The 17297-nt window shown below is 38.4% G+C and overlaps 1 protein-coding gene across 1 annotated transcript in view; it reads left to right on the top strand.

Annotated features, from left to right (window-relative positions):
- The window catches only part of CDH2 (cadherin 2), a 241746-nt gene that overhangs the window by 200381 nt on the left and 24068 nt on the right, over positions 1-17297 (top strand). Inside the window, exons 10-14 of the mRNA XM_062201500.1 lie at positions 1901-2154; positions 3975-4117; positions 6445-6678; positions 6989-7222; positions 9179-9318. Coding sequence (XP_062057484.1) covers positions 1901-2154; positions 3975-4117; positions 6445-6678; positions 6989-7222; positions 9179-9318 — 1005 coding nt within the window. The remainder of the gene's footprint in view (positions 1-1900; positions 2155-3974; positions 4118-6444; positions 6679-6988; positions 7223-9178; positions 9319-17297) is intronic.

The raw sequence follows: 17297 nt of genomic DNA, 5'->3' as shown, positions 1-17297 counted from the left end.
CACATGTTGAAGTTTCGTCCACCAGTTGGTAGCTGTTGAGAATGAAGGGTCACACCTACTGTCCTTGTATTCACAGCTGTTAGAGTATTGGCAGGCAGTGAACAAACCAGAAAATATCACAGAAATGAAGTGAAATGAGGAGGCAAGAAGAGGGCCTACCTTTTGAAAAGGCTTTGCGTTTACATTGCTGTTTTAAATGCTGTTTTCAAGATTTTAAGAAATTGGTTCTTTGATCTTTAATTGTCAAAAAAAGAATCCAGTGAAGCAGTTGAGTGCTGGAAGCAAATGAGATGTTCTTCAATTATAATAAATGCATAACTGTGTCAGTAAAAGCCCTTTAAAACAAATATCCCTTTTAACTGCTCTGTGAGAAGACACTCAGCCCTTTGCCTCCCACACAAACACTATTGATGTATAAGTGAGCCAAAGTTAGCCTTACATGAAAAGGTGGACACAGGTGCTGGTTGCCAAGAATTCTGCACACGCATGAGTACAATGAGATGTGGTTTGGAAACAACAGTTACAGTATCATGATCAAGAGCACCAGCCCTGGAGCCCAGCCGTCTGCATTTGGATCCCGGATCTGCTCTTTATACTTGTGAGGTCAGCACCAGTTTTTCACCTCTGAGAGCCTGAGGCTCCTCATGCAGAAGGTGAGGTTGATAACTGTACTCAAGTCAGAATTGTTGTGAGATAAATGAGCATCACACACATTAAAGGACTTAGAACTGCGCATTTGCCATGTGGCACATATAAATACTCCATTTGGGTGTTGCATGTGACTGATGGAAGCACTCAAAATATTGCAATATTACAATCTTTCTGGCTTCTTTCCCATCTTATTTAAAAATACTTGAGAAAGGGAAGTTGAATTGGGGAGTTGACAGTGAGTGTGTGACTGAAGGTTGGAGGAGCTGTGGTCTAGGTTAGGAATCTGGTGCAGTGTGCTCATCATATGGCTTTCTCATGAGCTTCAGCCCCTGATCATTCTTGGGCTGCCAGTGATAGCACAAGAGCTCTCCTTTCTGCCCCTGTTATTACTATACAGGAATCATATTTGCATATCCCCTGAAAGGAGATCAGTAGAAAATAATAATGAAAGCCCAATCTGGTCACCTGACTGCTATAACATTCTAGTGACAGCATGACTCAAGGAACGTTGGAAATCAGTATTCACATGTTCATTGCATTAATCTAAGGTGTTGTTCTTAGAATTGGGATTTTTACAAACCAGTAAAATGTACAAAATTATTTTAGAAAAAGTTTGACATTTCTAAGTAAGAAAAAGAGAAAAAACATTTAAAAACATTATTTCAAAAGTTTGTGTGTGTGTGTATACACTTGGAATTCAAAAATATTCACATCAGGTTATGAAAGATACTTTTCAAATAAGCTTAGCTTTCTGGGAAAACCATGACATTTGCTGTTTTTGTTTTTGTTCTTGTTCTTTCTAATTCATAAGAGACTGGTAAGAACTTTCCGGAATGGGGAGTCAGTGGCCTTTCTGCCAGTGTTTGAGAGAATCCTCTAGACCATCCTTTCACGTGATCTCATATTATTCAGTATTTTTGGCCAAATAATAATCAAATTTTTACACATGCCTACATAAGTAGATCCATACAAAAGTCTTAAGCATTATTTTGTGGCTATAAGTCTTAGAAGCACCCTCAGAATAGGTAAATTAGGATAAATATTTCAGTCATTGAACATGCTAATGCATATTTTCCAGGAATTTGAAGGGAATCTTATGATACAGTGAATGGAAAAATTAAAATTTTGTAAATAGAGTTGAATAACAGTAATAAATGGAGTTAAATAGAGTTGAAGAAGAATAAACTGTACAATGCTAATAATCTTATTTCCAGCAAAAAGACGGTTTCTTTTTTTTTTTTTTTTTCAGCCAATCGACTTTGAAACAAATAGGATGTTTGTCCTTACTGTTGCTGCAGAAAATCAAGTGCCATTAGCCAAGGGAATTCAGCACCCACCCCAATCAACTGCAACTGTGTCTGTTACAGTTATTGATGTAAATGAAAACCCTTATTTTGCCCCTAATCCTAAGATCATTCGCCAAGAGGAAGGCCTTCATGTAGGTACTATGTTGACGACATTCACTGCTCAGGACCCAGATCGTTATATGCAGCAAAATATTAGGTAGGAAATATCATTGTTTTGTCTTTGTAATTTGCATTGCATTCTGTGTTGCATATAAAGTTGATTTAATTTGCCATTTGAGTAGGGAATTTTCATTGGGACCAAAACTGTGTATTATAAGATAATTTTTCTTAATTTTATTCTAATGTTTTCAAGTTTCAGTAGCCTGATTCTTAAGGAAAATAATAACTTTTTATTTTTAGAGATTTTTATTTAATTATTTTCATTTAATTTGAAAGGCAGAGAGAGAGAGAAAGAGATCTTCCATTTTCTGGTTCACTCCCCAAATGCCCACAACAGCCAGGGTTGGACCAAGCTGAAGTCAGGAGTCTGGAACTCAGTCTTCGTCTCTCAGATGGGTAGCATGCTCCCAATCACTTGACTCATCATCTAAAGCCTCCCTCCCAGGCTATGACTTTGCAGGAAGTCAGGATCCGAACCAAAACCAGGCACTCAGACACAGGATGGAAATATCTCAAGCTGTATCTTAAATGCTGTTGCAAACACTCACCCCTTATTTCTTTTTCCAAAAAGCTTCTTCAGTTTTCCAAGGTTTACAGAAAAACCTTGTAAAGATATGAACATTTTCTATGATATTTTAGAATTCTTTGATGAAATTTCTTCTTCATAAATTAATGACAGGAAATGTAACAATGTATCTACTCATGTATAATTTGAAGAAACAATATTTCTTGCCCCTGTGCTTCTGCCTTCTTTCATTTTTTTAAAAAAAGTTCATAATTATTTATCCTGGGTATTTATACCAAACATCAGAGAAAGGTTTCTCTAATGAATAAATAGGAGATATTCACAAGCTTTTTACATTTCTCTCTTCCACACTTCAGGGAGAAAGGAAAACTTGTGCCAGTGCCAAAATTTAAGAGCTAATTATTTTTATCTTCGACCTATACAGTAATTATGGAACTTATAGGATGTATCTGTGAAGATTTCCAACCTCAGCACAATCTAATTTATCCTTCCTGATGAGACTGTAGGTGGCTGGCAGAGCATACCCAACATGACTATTATCCATAGCTGATGATAATTTTTAAAATTAGTTCATATTTTATTTAATGTCCTTCAGAACTGCAGCTAACAGATCACTGCACTCATTCACTCTTTCTGTATACACTAAAATAAAAATAGATTGTTAATAGGTTCGTTGAAATCCTGAAACTTAGCCTTCTCAGAACAGCATCTTGTGGTCATTCAATATATTTGTTGACTGAGCTTGAAAAGTTTACCCCTCCCCATATCAAAGAAGGAGTTTAAGATTGTAAGTGTGCCAACACAGACTCAAGATTGTAGGGCTTCTTTGAGAGGATGCAGAGCTGAGGCTTCGCCCAGTGTGGGAGATCCTAGTAAGACTCTGGAAAGGCTCTCCACTAGGACTTCATCTCTGCCATGATAAGAAGGTAAAATATTTTAGGAGTAGTCTATGATAGAAAATTCCACTTCGGTCACAATTTATCTTATGTCCTATATACTAGGGCTATTGCTTATTAGAAGTTACATTTGACCTGTTTTATTATCTGTTGAGGCAGACAAGAGCCTCAAGTGAGATCTGTCCAAAAAAGCCTACTACTTCTCATCGCATTTAAATACCTGTAGAATGTTTGCTGCATGACTGATTGAGCACAACCTCTGTGTGCCTCCAAAAATCACTGACACAAAAATAGTTTTCCTTGTTATCACTGTATTTCAGGCATCTTCAACAAAAATGCAAGTTAATGAGCTAGTTACATTTGGAATTAAACCTGTAAAATCTGTTTTTTAAGTTTCAGATCAAAACAGTTAAACACTGCACTTTATTTTTGTAGATACACAAAATTATCTGATCCTGCCAATTGGCTAAAAATAGATCCTGTGAATGGACAAATAACTACAATTGCTGTTTTGGACAGAGAATCACCAAATGTGAAGAACAATATATATAATGCTACTTTCCTTGCTTCTGACAATGGTACGTAATAAACATATTCAATGTATTATCCTGTATGCTGGTTCAAGAGAGCAGAGCCTTATCATACATGGTTTTCTTCAAGACTGAACTGTGCAGCTTTTATTTTCCATTTCTAAAAGGCTTCCAATGTCATACCTTCCCATCTTCTCTAACAGATGTCATCCATGTCCATGCATCTTTCATGGAAGCCTCATATTGTGATGATGAACCTTGGTCGTCTGTCCTCAATGGCCCCAGACTGTGTATTTCACTAATGAATCACAACCATATTTTAAAATATTTTTAAAGTGAGACTATGGATATCAGCATTTAAGAAAAATAATAGGGTTCAATTTGGTGGCCAAGATACGAAGTTTGTAAAACATTGCCTATCAACATTTTTGATAGGAACAGTTCCAGTGAACCCTTCCAAATTCTGCATAGTAAGATGCAATCTATAGACAAATCTGTGTGGTGACAGGGCTGAAGAAATATTTCACGTCCTTGCTAATATGGACCTGATATTCAAAGTGTTTAACCCTGGAACTTTGTCAAAACAGCCTCTGCCATCTCATATCAAAACATACCAGTTTTATGCCTTCTTGCAGTACATAACAGTAGCTTTCCTGTATGCTGGAACTTAACCATTTCATGTTGAGTTTTGAAGAGCTATAAAATTACATGTATGTATGATGGTGATGAGTTACAATCAGGTTTTTCATTCAACAGCGGGGATTGCTTTCTTTCTCTCTTTTTTAAAGATTATTTGAAAGGCAGAATTACAGAGAGAGAACAGAGACACAGAGAGAGAAATCTTCCATCCACTGGTTCCCTCCCTGAATGGCCGCAATGGTCAGAGCTGAGCCAACCAAAACCAGACCCAGGAACTTCATCCAGGTCTCCCACAGGAGTGGCAGGGGCCCAAGCACTCAGGCATCTTCCACTTTCTCAAGCACATTAGTAGAGAGATGGACTGGAAGCGGGCAGTTGGGACTAAACCATGCCCAGAGGCATGCAAATATAAGCTTAACCCACTCTGCCACAGTGCAGGCCCTGGGGGATTGTTTTCTAATTGAAAGAGCATTTGATATGAGAGAGAAGTGAAGTATTGACTCAATGTAACTGGATTCTTTGTAAATGCACTGGACTTTACAAGGGTAGATTTGGAGCCTCAATTCTCCTTAAAATGATTAGGCAAGCACTTAAACTCTGTGCCTTGGTTTCATTATTGATAAATTGTTTTGCTACTTCCTATTCTAAAGTTGTTCTAAGAGCCAGATAATTTTCAATGTGATGATAAATGTGAAAAATGGTGATGATAAATGTGAAAAATGTGATGATAAATGGTGACATTAGAATATTCTAACAGGCACCTTCCATCCGTTCTCACTGAAAGCCATCAATTCCTCATAGAAAATGGTAGAGATTTGTCCTTATCATTTTTTCAGGATTGTGTGTGTGTGTGTGTGTGACTCGTTCCAGGTCACTTAAATCTCTGGGTTTCGGTATACAGTATTATTTATAAAATATTTATATATTACATGTAGAATATATTGTTTATATGTATGAACATTTATAACATAGCAAAAGCCAAATCACCAGACTATGTGATGTGACCTAGTGGAGACAACGCTTTACAGTACTGTGAGAATGAGTTTAGGGTCAGGCAGACCAGTCTTCAGTACCAACTCTTCCAATTCCAAGAACATAGAACTCTGAGCAGACCAGGTATTTTGATTCCTCATGGTTTAAACCTCTGTCTTAGGATTACAATGAAATAATGTCCACAGAGCAACCCTCTACTTTCTCAAGCAGAGTTGACTGGTCAATACTGATCATTCCTCCATGGTGTGCCTTCCTAAGATGAGGTCTTTGGTTCTATGTCACTTGTCAATAGACTGTAAATAGAGTCTCAGCTATGTTTGAGCTTCTTTAAATGCATTATGAGATTCTTGCAAGCCCACACCTTAATTCTCCCTCACAAGAATAGGACGCACAAGATTGCCTCTCTGGCCTTCTTCCACAGTGCCTGGAGGAGCTTGGTGTGCATGGCCTCAGGTAATGGACAGCAAGGGCAAGGAAGGTGTGGGGCCCTACGGAAGAGGTATCCCTTGTCACCACACTCAGATCCTACAGAGCAACAGTGGTAGCACAGGGTTGTCCTAGGAGGGAAGCAAGAAGTGGAATTGCTCTGAAAGCAGTCTTCCTAGATGCCGTGGCAACTGGAGTTTAATAGGGTTGCTCAGTGATAAGGTCACATAGGCTAGAAGCTTTGAGAATTTCAACATAATTGATGCTCATCGGAGAGAATTGTTCCATATCAATTTGTGATTTTTCTCCCTTTTAAGGAATTCCTCCTATGAGTGGCACAGGAACTCTGCAGATCTATTTACTTGATATTAATGACAATGCCCCTCAAGTGTTACCTCAAGAGGCAGAGACTTGTGAAACTCCAGACCCCAATTCAATTAACATCACAGCACTTGATTATGACATTGATCCAAATGCTGGACCATTTGCTTTTGATCTTCCTTTGTCTCCAGTGACTATTAAGAGAAATTGGACCATCACTCGGCTTAATGGTAAGAACAGGTTAATTATTTGAGGATATGTGCAGATAAGAGGTTTTGAAGCCTGGTATGAAAAGTTAATTTTTACGTGCTTCATCATCTTATCATTAAATGTGTTTAAAAAGCTACTTGAAAGTTTAAGATATTAAAAGCTCTCAACAACCCTCCCCCCCCCAAAAAAAAACATGTTCATAATACAACATAATTGTAATCTTCTTTATGTGTACAATCAGTAGTAAATACATTTTGGAAAATGTTATGGACTTTTAATTTGATTAGGTGTTAATTATTAAAATGTATTTTTCCTTTTCCATTCATGTAGGTGATTTTGCTCAGCTTAACTTAAAGATAAAATTTCTTGAGGCTGGTATCTATGAAGTTCCAATCATAATCACAGATTCGGGTAATCCTCCCAAATCAAATATTTCCATCCTACGTGTGAAGGTTTGCCAGTGTGACTCCAACGGGGACTGCACGGATGTGGACAGGATTGTGGGTGCAGGGCTAGGCACTGGAGCCATCATTGCCATCCTACTCTGCATCATCATCCTGCTAAGTGAGTGTTTTAATTGTCTCTTAAATTTTAATTCCTTTCACTCAGATCAGCGAAGTAACCTCTTGTCATTGTGTTGCAAAGTAACCTAACAGCTGCCTTTGACCCCTGAGTATTTTCTTGCCAATCATACCAATCATATAAGGAACAAATGAGTCCAACTTAGAATAATAATAATAATAATAACAATGCCCAGAACATTGTCTCAAGCAGTCACACATTTGCAAAAAGCATCACCCAAATACTTGTTCTGTGCCCTCTTAGCATGTTCTGATGCTGATTGCTTGAGGAGATGTAGAAAACTGTTTTCATGGAAAAACGTTAAACAGTCCTAAGTTTGAGCACTTACCTTATGATTGGAGTATGAATTTATGGCATGTAGTTGATGATTTAGGAAAATAAGTGTATTGCTTTCTTTCGTAAAAAAGCACAGTCAGCAACCTGCTCCATTCATGTGAGGAACAAGGTATTTGTTTCTGAAGGGCTGAGTGAAATAGGAGAGACTGCACTTCACATACTGGAGATTTGATAATAGAAATGATTACACAGCTCAATAAATTGTCTGTCTTTAGAATAAGTGTAGATTAAGGAATTGCTCCTTTTTAAGATACTTTGCAATCTTTGGTTCAATGGAATGCAAAAAATTAACCACTGGAAAGTACTTAGGAACCACTTCTAAGTATGTAGGTTAAAAGAATAAATTGCCTGGCCCCTGTATTTTATTGTGGAATAGCAGCAGGACTTAGTTTATTGTGCGATCATGCTATGCACCAATCACTTTCTTGAAAATGTTGGCCATTTCTTTTATGTTTTCTCCATTTACAAGTGTTCTGGTAATTTAGAATTCCGTCCCTTTATTCTGAGCAATTACTGTAGAAGCCTGCGCATTTTTTTACTTCCTGTGTGGAGACTACTTTGGCTATAATTTGAAACCTGCATGCTGTACTAATAATCCACTTGCTAGATTTAGCCCCGGAACAATGGCAAATGAGATCATGTATCTGGTTTTAAAAGGAGGATATTTACTTTTATGGCCAATAATAAAAATGCGCTCAAATAGGAGTCATTAAATCTTTTGTTTCAGGGTATAAACGAATACTCCTAGATTTTAGACAGGATTCCTTCCTAGATGTGCAGTCAGGTCTTTGTTTCCATTTCACGTGAAATGCAGCAATGTGTCAACCTAATTGAGACTTAGGTGTGATGGATTATTGCATGGAGAAGTGACTCTGGCATTTTGAAAGAGAATGAATTGATACTGATTTTAATATCTACTGTCTGGAAAACGTTTGGTTCTAGACCTGGCACCTAAATGTAAAGCACAAAAGCTCAACTTCATTTCATCTCTGCCTAATGCCCTGGACATCTTACCTGAAACATGCAGTATGGTAGCGAAGGGAATGCAAAATAGTGTAGTAGAAAAACATCAGCTTCTGAGAGCCAGAAAAACTCAAGATTCAAATGCCAATTTAACTACCCAGGTCTTCTGCGCAGGCACTTGTTCCTCGGGAGAAGTGCCATTCTCTGTGAATTTGAGAGTATAATGTGACTGACCAGCCTGAATAAAACGGCATGTAACAATCTAACTTACTGCTACTTTGTGTCTATAGAACTTATGAAGCATTCTGGTCAGGCTGTCTGTCCTCCAGTGAGTCCACATCCACATAGAAACAGTTACTGTCCCCAAGCGTAGGTAGTAAAACTGAGCATAGAGACATTCACCCAAGAATTCACAGGGCACCAGAGACTGGAGACCAGGTTTTTTCACTTTGAACCCAGCGCTCAGGCGGGCTTTGTCTTGCTTCTGCTGATGTGAGGCCAGAAATGAATAATAGAGTGAAAAATATATTACAAGACTGACCTATTTAACTATAAATTATTAGTATTAAAGACTACAGGTCAGCCTTTCAAAATGATGTTTTACGGGTTTTTGTTTGTTTTTCCTATTTTCCTTTCTAGTCCTTGTTCTGATGTTTGTGGTATGGATGAAACGCCGGGATAAAGAACGCCAGGCCAAGCAACTTTTAATTGATCCAGAAGATGATGTAAGAGATAATATTCTAAAATATGATGAAGAAGGTGGAGGAGAAGAAGACCAGGTGAGCAATATATTAATTCTTTAAAAGGAAATTTTGATATGCTAAATTAAATGATAGGAAAAATATTAATACACATAAGAAGATGGTATCAAGTGTCTTTCCTTTTATGCCATTATTCACTTGGTGAAATTTTCCTGTATGTGGTACATATTTCTTAAATTTTTTTCAAGCTATCACTTGTAATTGTATTTATCTTGTAGAAAAAACTAGGGTCAGGGGCCAGTGTTGTGGTGCAGTGGGTTAAGCTGCTGCCTACAACACCAGCATCCCATATGAGCGCTGATTCAAGTCTCAGCTGCTCCCTGCTAATGTGCCTGGGAAAGCATTGGGAAACAACCCTAGTACATGGGTCTCTATCACTCGTGCAGGAGGCCGAGATGGAGTTCGGACTGGCTCAGCCCTGGCTGTAGTGGTCCTTTGAAAAGTGAACTAGCAAATGGAAGGTTCCTCCATAACTCCACCCTTTCTGTATGTGTGTCTCTGTCTCTTCCTTTATCTCTGTAACTCTGCCTTTCAAAAATAAATAAATCGGGGCCAGCGCCATGGCATACTTGGCTAATCCTCCGCTTGCGGCGCCTGCATCCCATATGGGCACCGGGTTCTAGTCCCAGCTGCTCCTCTTCCAGTCCAGCTCTCTGTTGTGGCCCGGGAGGGCAGTGGAGGATGGCCCAAGTGCTTGGGCTCCTGCACCCGCGTGGGAGACCAGGAAGAAGCACCTGGCTCCTGGCTTTGGATCGGCGCAGCACAAGCCGTAGCGGCCATTTGGGGGGTGAACTAATGGAAGGAAGACCTTTCTCTCTGTCTCTCTCTCTCACTGTCTATAACTCTGTCAAGAAAAAAGAAATATAAAAAAATAAAAATAAAAAATAAATAAATATTCACTTAAACAAACAAAAAAAACTAGGGACAGACGATTGGCACAGTGTTTAAGAGGCTGCTTAGGACACCCATATCCCACCTCCAGTGCCAGATTTTGAGTTCTTGTTCTGCTGCCATTTCTAGCTTCCTGCTAATGCACACTGTAGGTAGGGGTGAGTAGGGGTAGGGGGCAGGGCATCAGGGGAGGGCTCAGGTAGTTAGGTCTCTGCCACTCATATGGAAGATGTTGATTAAGTTCCTGGCTCCTGGCTTCAGCCTGGCCCAGTCTAGCACTTGGAGAGTGAACCAGCAGGTAAGAAATCTCTCAATCTCTCTCCCTCTCTCTCTCAACTATAGAAAGCAAATAAGAATTTTCTATATAAGAAAGTAATATTTTTTAAGGAGTCTAGCATATAAACCCAATTCTAGTTATCTCTGTACTAATAAAAATATTTTTCTTTACATATTTCTTCCAAAACAAATATAGTATTTAGTTATTTATATATATGGTAGAAAAAAACTATTTATTCATTTCTCAAATTCAGTGTTCGAGACACTGTTTAAATCCTTGACAGTACAGAGATGAGCAGAATTAACCTCAAGGATACCTTCCCTCACAGATCTTACATTCATGAGGAATATTTAAAGTGAGAGCCAATAATTAATATCTAGTTCAGGTTGGTATCCATTGTGTTTATCATGGTGCCTGGAACATAGAGTTTGTTCAATGGAAGTCAAAATTCCCTTCTGGATACTAAACAATGTGAGCCTCTGTGTCACTGTGCATGTTACTCAATGATGAGAAAGACAAACAGATAGACAACAAGCATCTTTGTCTGCTAGGAAGCATCATTTTAGATATTATAATAGCTACCATTTATAAGGTTTGTACTTCATGCCAGGCATTCTGCTGAATACATTAAATGTTGTTATGTCTTAAATCTTTGAAACCTATGGTAAGAGTATGATGTGTATCCCCAATTTGGTGATAGAAAACCGAGACTAAAAGTGATTGGATCCTGTGAAGTCAAACACTCAGGAAATAATGTGGATTTTGATCCAGCTCTGTCTGCTAACACAACTCAAAACAACTAATGTAATGCAGTTCCTCTTAAAATTATCTGCAAGATATGAACATAATCAGTAAGATATTATTATGGCTGGCATTTCTTAAACACATTTGATGATTATGTCAGTTCTACTTACTAATGCCAATGTCATGCATTGCAGTCTGAAGAAGAACCTAGGGTTCTTGGATCTCACACTATTCACAAATTAAAATGCATTGCCTTAAATATACATGCAAATCTTAGTGACAGAACTGCTAACTTGAATGAAAGCAAGTTTTCATGGACATAGTTTTCCCCTTCACTAACTTGAGGAACTGATACATCACCTTTCAGTTTACAAGGCACATTCCTGTCAATTATTGTGTTTAAATCCTTGCAGCAACCCACTCAAGATTTCAATTTACATTTGTAGAATGTTGTGTGATTTTTCTCTGGGTTTGTAATTAGCCCAGCCAAGACTCCAGCCAAAACTCATACCCACATCTTCTGATCGAGCTTTGATGCTTAGTTTACAGTACCTCAACTCTCATTGAAAAGAGATGCACATTTAAAATATGTTGAAAATTTGACTCAAGTTTGTAAAGCTGTTTTGAATACTAATTAAAGTGGCTCTCTAAATACACCCTAAGATTTTTTATATTTCTCATAAATGTCTTTGAATATTCAAACTCATATTTTGCTTAATGCTCAATTAATCTGTTCTTTCACTTTCTTAAGTTATATTCAAGATCAACAACTGTAAAATGATCACATTCTCTCATAAATGCTCTACTTTCATTATTTTATGTTTCATGTCATTGTGCATAATTTTGTAGGCATAAACCTAAACCTAACTTAGTGAAGCTTCAGGAAAAACAATAATAACTAGAAAATCATCAGTAAGAATATTCTGCAAAAATTGGGAAGAATTAGGGTGTAGTTCTCAGTGTCTGAGAGTCTGTACCAGGACACTCGATTTTAGCTGATCTGATTTTCCTCCCTCCCTCTCAGTCCCTTGAAGGACTGTCAAATAAAGTTTCCTGGTGGTAGTTATTTAGGAAAGACTTTATTCACTTTAGAATGATGCTTGAGATCAAAGGGTAAAACTTATCTTTTGTAAGATTTACTCAAATTATCATCATAAATCTTTATGCTGTTTTTTTTCCTGACCTCTGACATTTTCTAGGCCCCTCGGTAAACTCTTGGGCATGAATGTGTTGCTTTTTACCCACTTCCCTAGTTACCCAAAGATTTTTCTCTGTATTTTACTCAGTGGTTAATTTATTTAGTACTAGTCTTTTTGTGATCTTTTTGTAGTCTCTTGGTTCTTGGTTCAAGATAGATTTTAGTCAAAGAGCTTCCATCTCTGGTCCTCTTTTGCAGTTTCATTTGCCATTTCCATTATAGAGCAGTGTGACAAAATGACGTAACTAATTGATTCTGATTTTTAGTTCATAATAAGAGAATAAAACATATGGAGTAAGAATGCTGTGGAAAGGGATCTGTCTTCTCTGCCTCCAAAGTGGATTTTGACATCCATTTACTTATGTATGTCCCCAAGGTCATAAATAAATAAATAAAGGCTTTTTGTTGTAATTCAATAAAATAAAGAGGTTACTAGTACCTCTATCTGGCCATGACATCCCAACGAGTGTCCTGTCTATGGCTAACACCCTCATCCACTCTTTGAAATGTGTCGAATCCAACTTCTTCCTTGTCCTGCCAGCTACTCCAGCCAGCACACAACTTTTGATATGCTCCCTCACACATAGGAAAAGGCCCATGGGAAGAATGGACAGTGGTTGAAGACTTACCTCAGGGTATGAAACCATCAACCCTGTCCACTCATGGCCACAAAACTTTCCATCGGAGTTTAGGTGATTTGTCCTTTTGATGGCAGATTCTTTTCTCCTCAAAAGAGCTTGTGTGTTTGTGTATTTGTATTCCATTGGATGTCATTTTCTTCTGTGAAGTTATGACTTCTGAAAACTGTGATTTGACCATGTGGAGGACTTGTTTTTGACATTAGTATATGGATAATGAATAGTCTCCTGACTTTCTGTATCCCAACAAGAAGCAGAAGCCTTCTGATGGATTTCAGAGTGTAACCACCACTCATATCAGCGACATTTCCAGCACTCTAGAAGCTCCCCTTCTATCTCCAACCAGGCCATATGTCCTCTGTTAGAAGCAAACAGTGTTCATTATTTCTATCATCGTAGATAAGCGTTGCTTGTTTTTGGATTTTATGAAGATAGATAGAATGCATTAGATACCTTCTGTGTGTGATTTCCACTATGCAGCATTATACCTATGAGATCCATTCATTTGTATATAGAGTAATCCATTCTTTCTGTCACTGAACAGTATTCAGTTATAAGAATTAGTCACATTTTATTCATCCACTCTGCTACAGTTGGACATTGGTGTTTCTCTAGTCAGCTTGTTTTGCATAAAACTACTATGAACATTATTTTGTGTGAGGCTTGGTGCATTTCTCTTGGTGTGTGCACAGGAATTGAATGTCTAGATTATGGAGTATATATAAATGTAGCTTAAGTACCCATCCTGCCAGTTGTTCAATGTGATTCTCTAGTTTTCACCTCCCCTTTCACCGTGGTATATGAAAGTTCTAATCACTCTCCCCATTAACACCTGGGTTTATTTTTTTTTTCAGCCTTTTAAACTTTGGCTAGTCTGATAATGTGTATGTCTCACTATGACTGAATATTCCTGCTGACTTGTTTACCCCTTTGATGTCTTCCTTCATGATGTTCCTGTCAGCTTGTTTGTCTACTTTCTATTGGGTTGTCTGTCTTTCTTATTGATTTGTTAGAGGTTTTTATATATCATAGAAATGAGTTCTTGGTCAGAAAAATGCATTGTAATACCTCCTCCCATTGCTTTTTAATGGTGTATTATACTGAGCAGTTTCTAATTTTCATGAAATCCAGATTGTCAATTTTTTCTATTATAGTTAAGTGCTTTGGTAGACTATTTAAGAAAACTTTGTCTGCCCCAAAGTAATGAATCTATCCAAGTCCCCAAAGCATATTTTTATATGGTCTTTTTGAGCTTTATTGTTCTACCTGTCATACTGAGTCTTTGGTCTATCTGTACTTTTTTTTTTTTTCACTTGGTATAAGATATAGGTCAAGAATTTTTGTTTTCTTCCTTTATGGATATTCAGGAACATTTACTTAAAAAGAAAAGATCATTCTTCACCACTGCATTGCAGTAGTTCATTGTCAGAAAACAGATCATTATGTATATGAATGGGTGTGTGCATTCATGTCATGATTTTGCTGAGCTACCTGTTCTGTTTGTCTAGTGTTAGGCCAATAGCAGGTTGTTTTAATTACTGTCTTTCTTACATCTTGATACCTGTTTTGTTTTTTGTTTGTTTAGATGTTTGGTGGACTTTTATCTTTTTTTTTCTTCAGAAAAAGAAGTCATTTAACGATCTTACTTTCTAAATGTAATTAAGCCACGTATCACACTACATTTTTTAAATAAATGTTATTGCTTTAAATCTTAAGATCATGTTTAGTTCCTGAGAAGTTCAACTTTGTGAAATACACTGTATTCTGTCTTCCATAATTTACATGTGGCTTCCTGTTAGAAATTATATTTCTCTGTAGTATGCATTAAGTCCTTTTGGCAACAGAATGTGATTCATAATTTTTATTAGTTTTTTTTAGGATGTTATCCCTGTACAAGAATAGGCTATGGAAATGGGATTAGTGCCATGTTATATTCTAGACAAGATGTAGTCGATTTTTATTACCCACGGCTGCTATTTTATGGAGTGTGTGTGTTACCCCAAGGTAAGGATGGAATTGTGCTGTAGTAGATGGATATAGCTTCTGGCAATCAGACACTGGTCTGTTCTGCTCAGCGTCTCAGCTGAGCAGCCTTTTTAACAATTTACTTATTTATTTGAAAGGCAGGGAGACACAGAGAGAAGGACAGAGAGAGAGACAGAGAACTTTCATCTCCTGTTTTACTCCCCAACATGGCTGCCACAGCCATGTGTGGGTCAGACCCTAGTTAGAAGCCAGAAACTCCATGTGGGTCTCCCATGTGAGTGGCAGGGACCCAAGTACTTGGGCCATCATCTGCTCTCTTCCCAGATGCATAAACAGGAAGCCTGATCAGAAGTGGAGCAGCTGGGACTTGAGCAAGCACTGTGGTGTGGGATGCGAACCTTAATGTGCTGTGCCACACACTGGCCCCTCTGCCTAACAGTCTTAAAAATAAATTTTTATAATTGCTAAATAGTGTTATCTTATAAAAATTAACCACATTTCCTTTATCCAGCTTTAAAGGATTGATGTATCTCAGAGGTCAGTTAGTAGTTGACTGTGGTGCAGTACTGGCAAGCCTGTAGCAGGAATCAGAAAAGATTAGCCTAAAGCTGTTTCAGCCAAGGTTCGTATTCTCCAGGCTGTGACAAAGTACCCGTCTTATTGGCAGATTAGAAAGAAAACAAAGGAAAACAGTTCTTTACAGCAGTTGTTCTTATCTTCCCTGCCTTGATTAGCATCTCTGCTAAAGTTCTTTGCCAAGGTGCAGGATGTTAATTTCTTTAACAAAAGAAGAGGGACCAGAGAAAAGAAAAAGAATAAAACACACAACTCCATGGCTTTCTTGAGGATATTGCACTCTATTGAGATTGTCAGGAGGCGAGGTTGGGCCCTTAGTTGATAAAGTAGCATTGGATGTGTCCTGACAGGAGCGTTATCTGTGCACAGGACTGTTGGCTGCTGCACAGGCACTTTGAGTATTACGTCCAGTCTATTTTCAGAGGGTCGGGTTCTTTTATCTGCTTCACTGCTATTATCAGCAGGGCTTTTGCTGGTTACCAAGGCATGTTTCATTACCCTCATTAGTAAATGTCCTTCAGTGCCCTTTTGGCCAGTGGGGTTGGTTGCAGATAAATTGCATTGCTCTCTGTGATCTTTGCATCTAGTTCCTTCTGTATCTGCGACACTAATAAAAGCAGGGTGAATGGACAGTAGAGTTGATAGCGTGCTTTCCCAGGAAGCATCCCCTCCTCAGCCCCAGGATTGGCAGTACAAACAGCTTCTTGCTCTTTAAATCTTAGACATGGGAGCGTTCTGATGCAGTGGCTAAAGCCACTGCTTTGAATACCCACATCCCATATAGGAGTAATGTTTCAAATCTCAGCTACTCCACCTCCTCCTAATGCATCTTGGGAGGCAGCAGATGATAACCCAAGCACTTGGGGCCTTGCCATCCATGTGGTAAACTAGGATGGATTTGCAGGTTCCTGGTTTCAACCTGGCCCAGTCCTGGCTGTTGCAAGGCAGTTAGGGAGTGAACCAATGGAGAGAAGATATCTCCTTCTATTTCTGTTTCTCTCTCTCTCTGCCTTTTAGGTAGTTGAAATTAAACATTTAAAAAACAAAGCTTAGACATACTTAAGATTAAACTTTCATGGGGCCGGCGCTGTGGCTTACTTGGTTAATTCTCTGCCTGCGGCACCGGCATCCCATATGGGCACTGGTTCTAGTCCCGGTTGCTCCTCTTCCAGTCCAGCTCACTGCTGTGGCCCGGGAGGGCAGTGGAGGATGGCCCTGCACCCACATGAGAGACCAGGAGGAGGCACCTGGCTCCTGGCTTTGGATCAGCGCAGCGCGCCAGCTGTATGGGAAGGGGGGGTGAACCAATGGAAGGAAGACCTTTCTCGCTGTTGTTCTCTGTCACTGTCTAACTCTGTCAAATAATAAAAAAAAAAAAGTGTGCAATTCACTTTCTTTTTAAAAAAAAAAGATTAAACTTTCATATTAAAGAAACATTTATCCAGTGGATAATATGTTTATAATACTCACAGTGCTCTCCATGAACTTTCCCTAAATTACTCAAAAGTATGTGGTTTCATTTTCTATAACAATATCAGTAGCTGGTGTTTGGTGTATCCCTCGTGTCAGATACTGACACACAATGTTAGAAGACAGCAAAGTAGGGGCTAAATCGTTGTATACCTGATCTGGAGAAGGTGGTGAGTTTATCATCCGTGGCAAAGCTCCTGCTCAGTCAAGCAGTTAA

This window comes from Lepus europaeus, chromosome 9 (genome assembly GCF_033115175.1).
Source record: "Lepus europaeus isolate LE1 chromosome 9, mLepTim1.pri, whole genome shotgun sequence".
Classification (NCBI taxonomy): Eukaryota; Metazoa; Chordata; class Mammalia; order Lagomorpha; family Leporidae; genus Lepus; species Lepus europaeus.
Note: the sequence above shows the minus strand (reverse complement) of the source record. Positions and strands in the feature narration are given on the sequence as shown.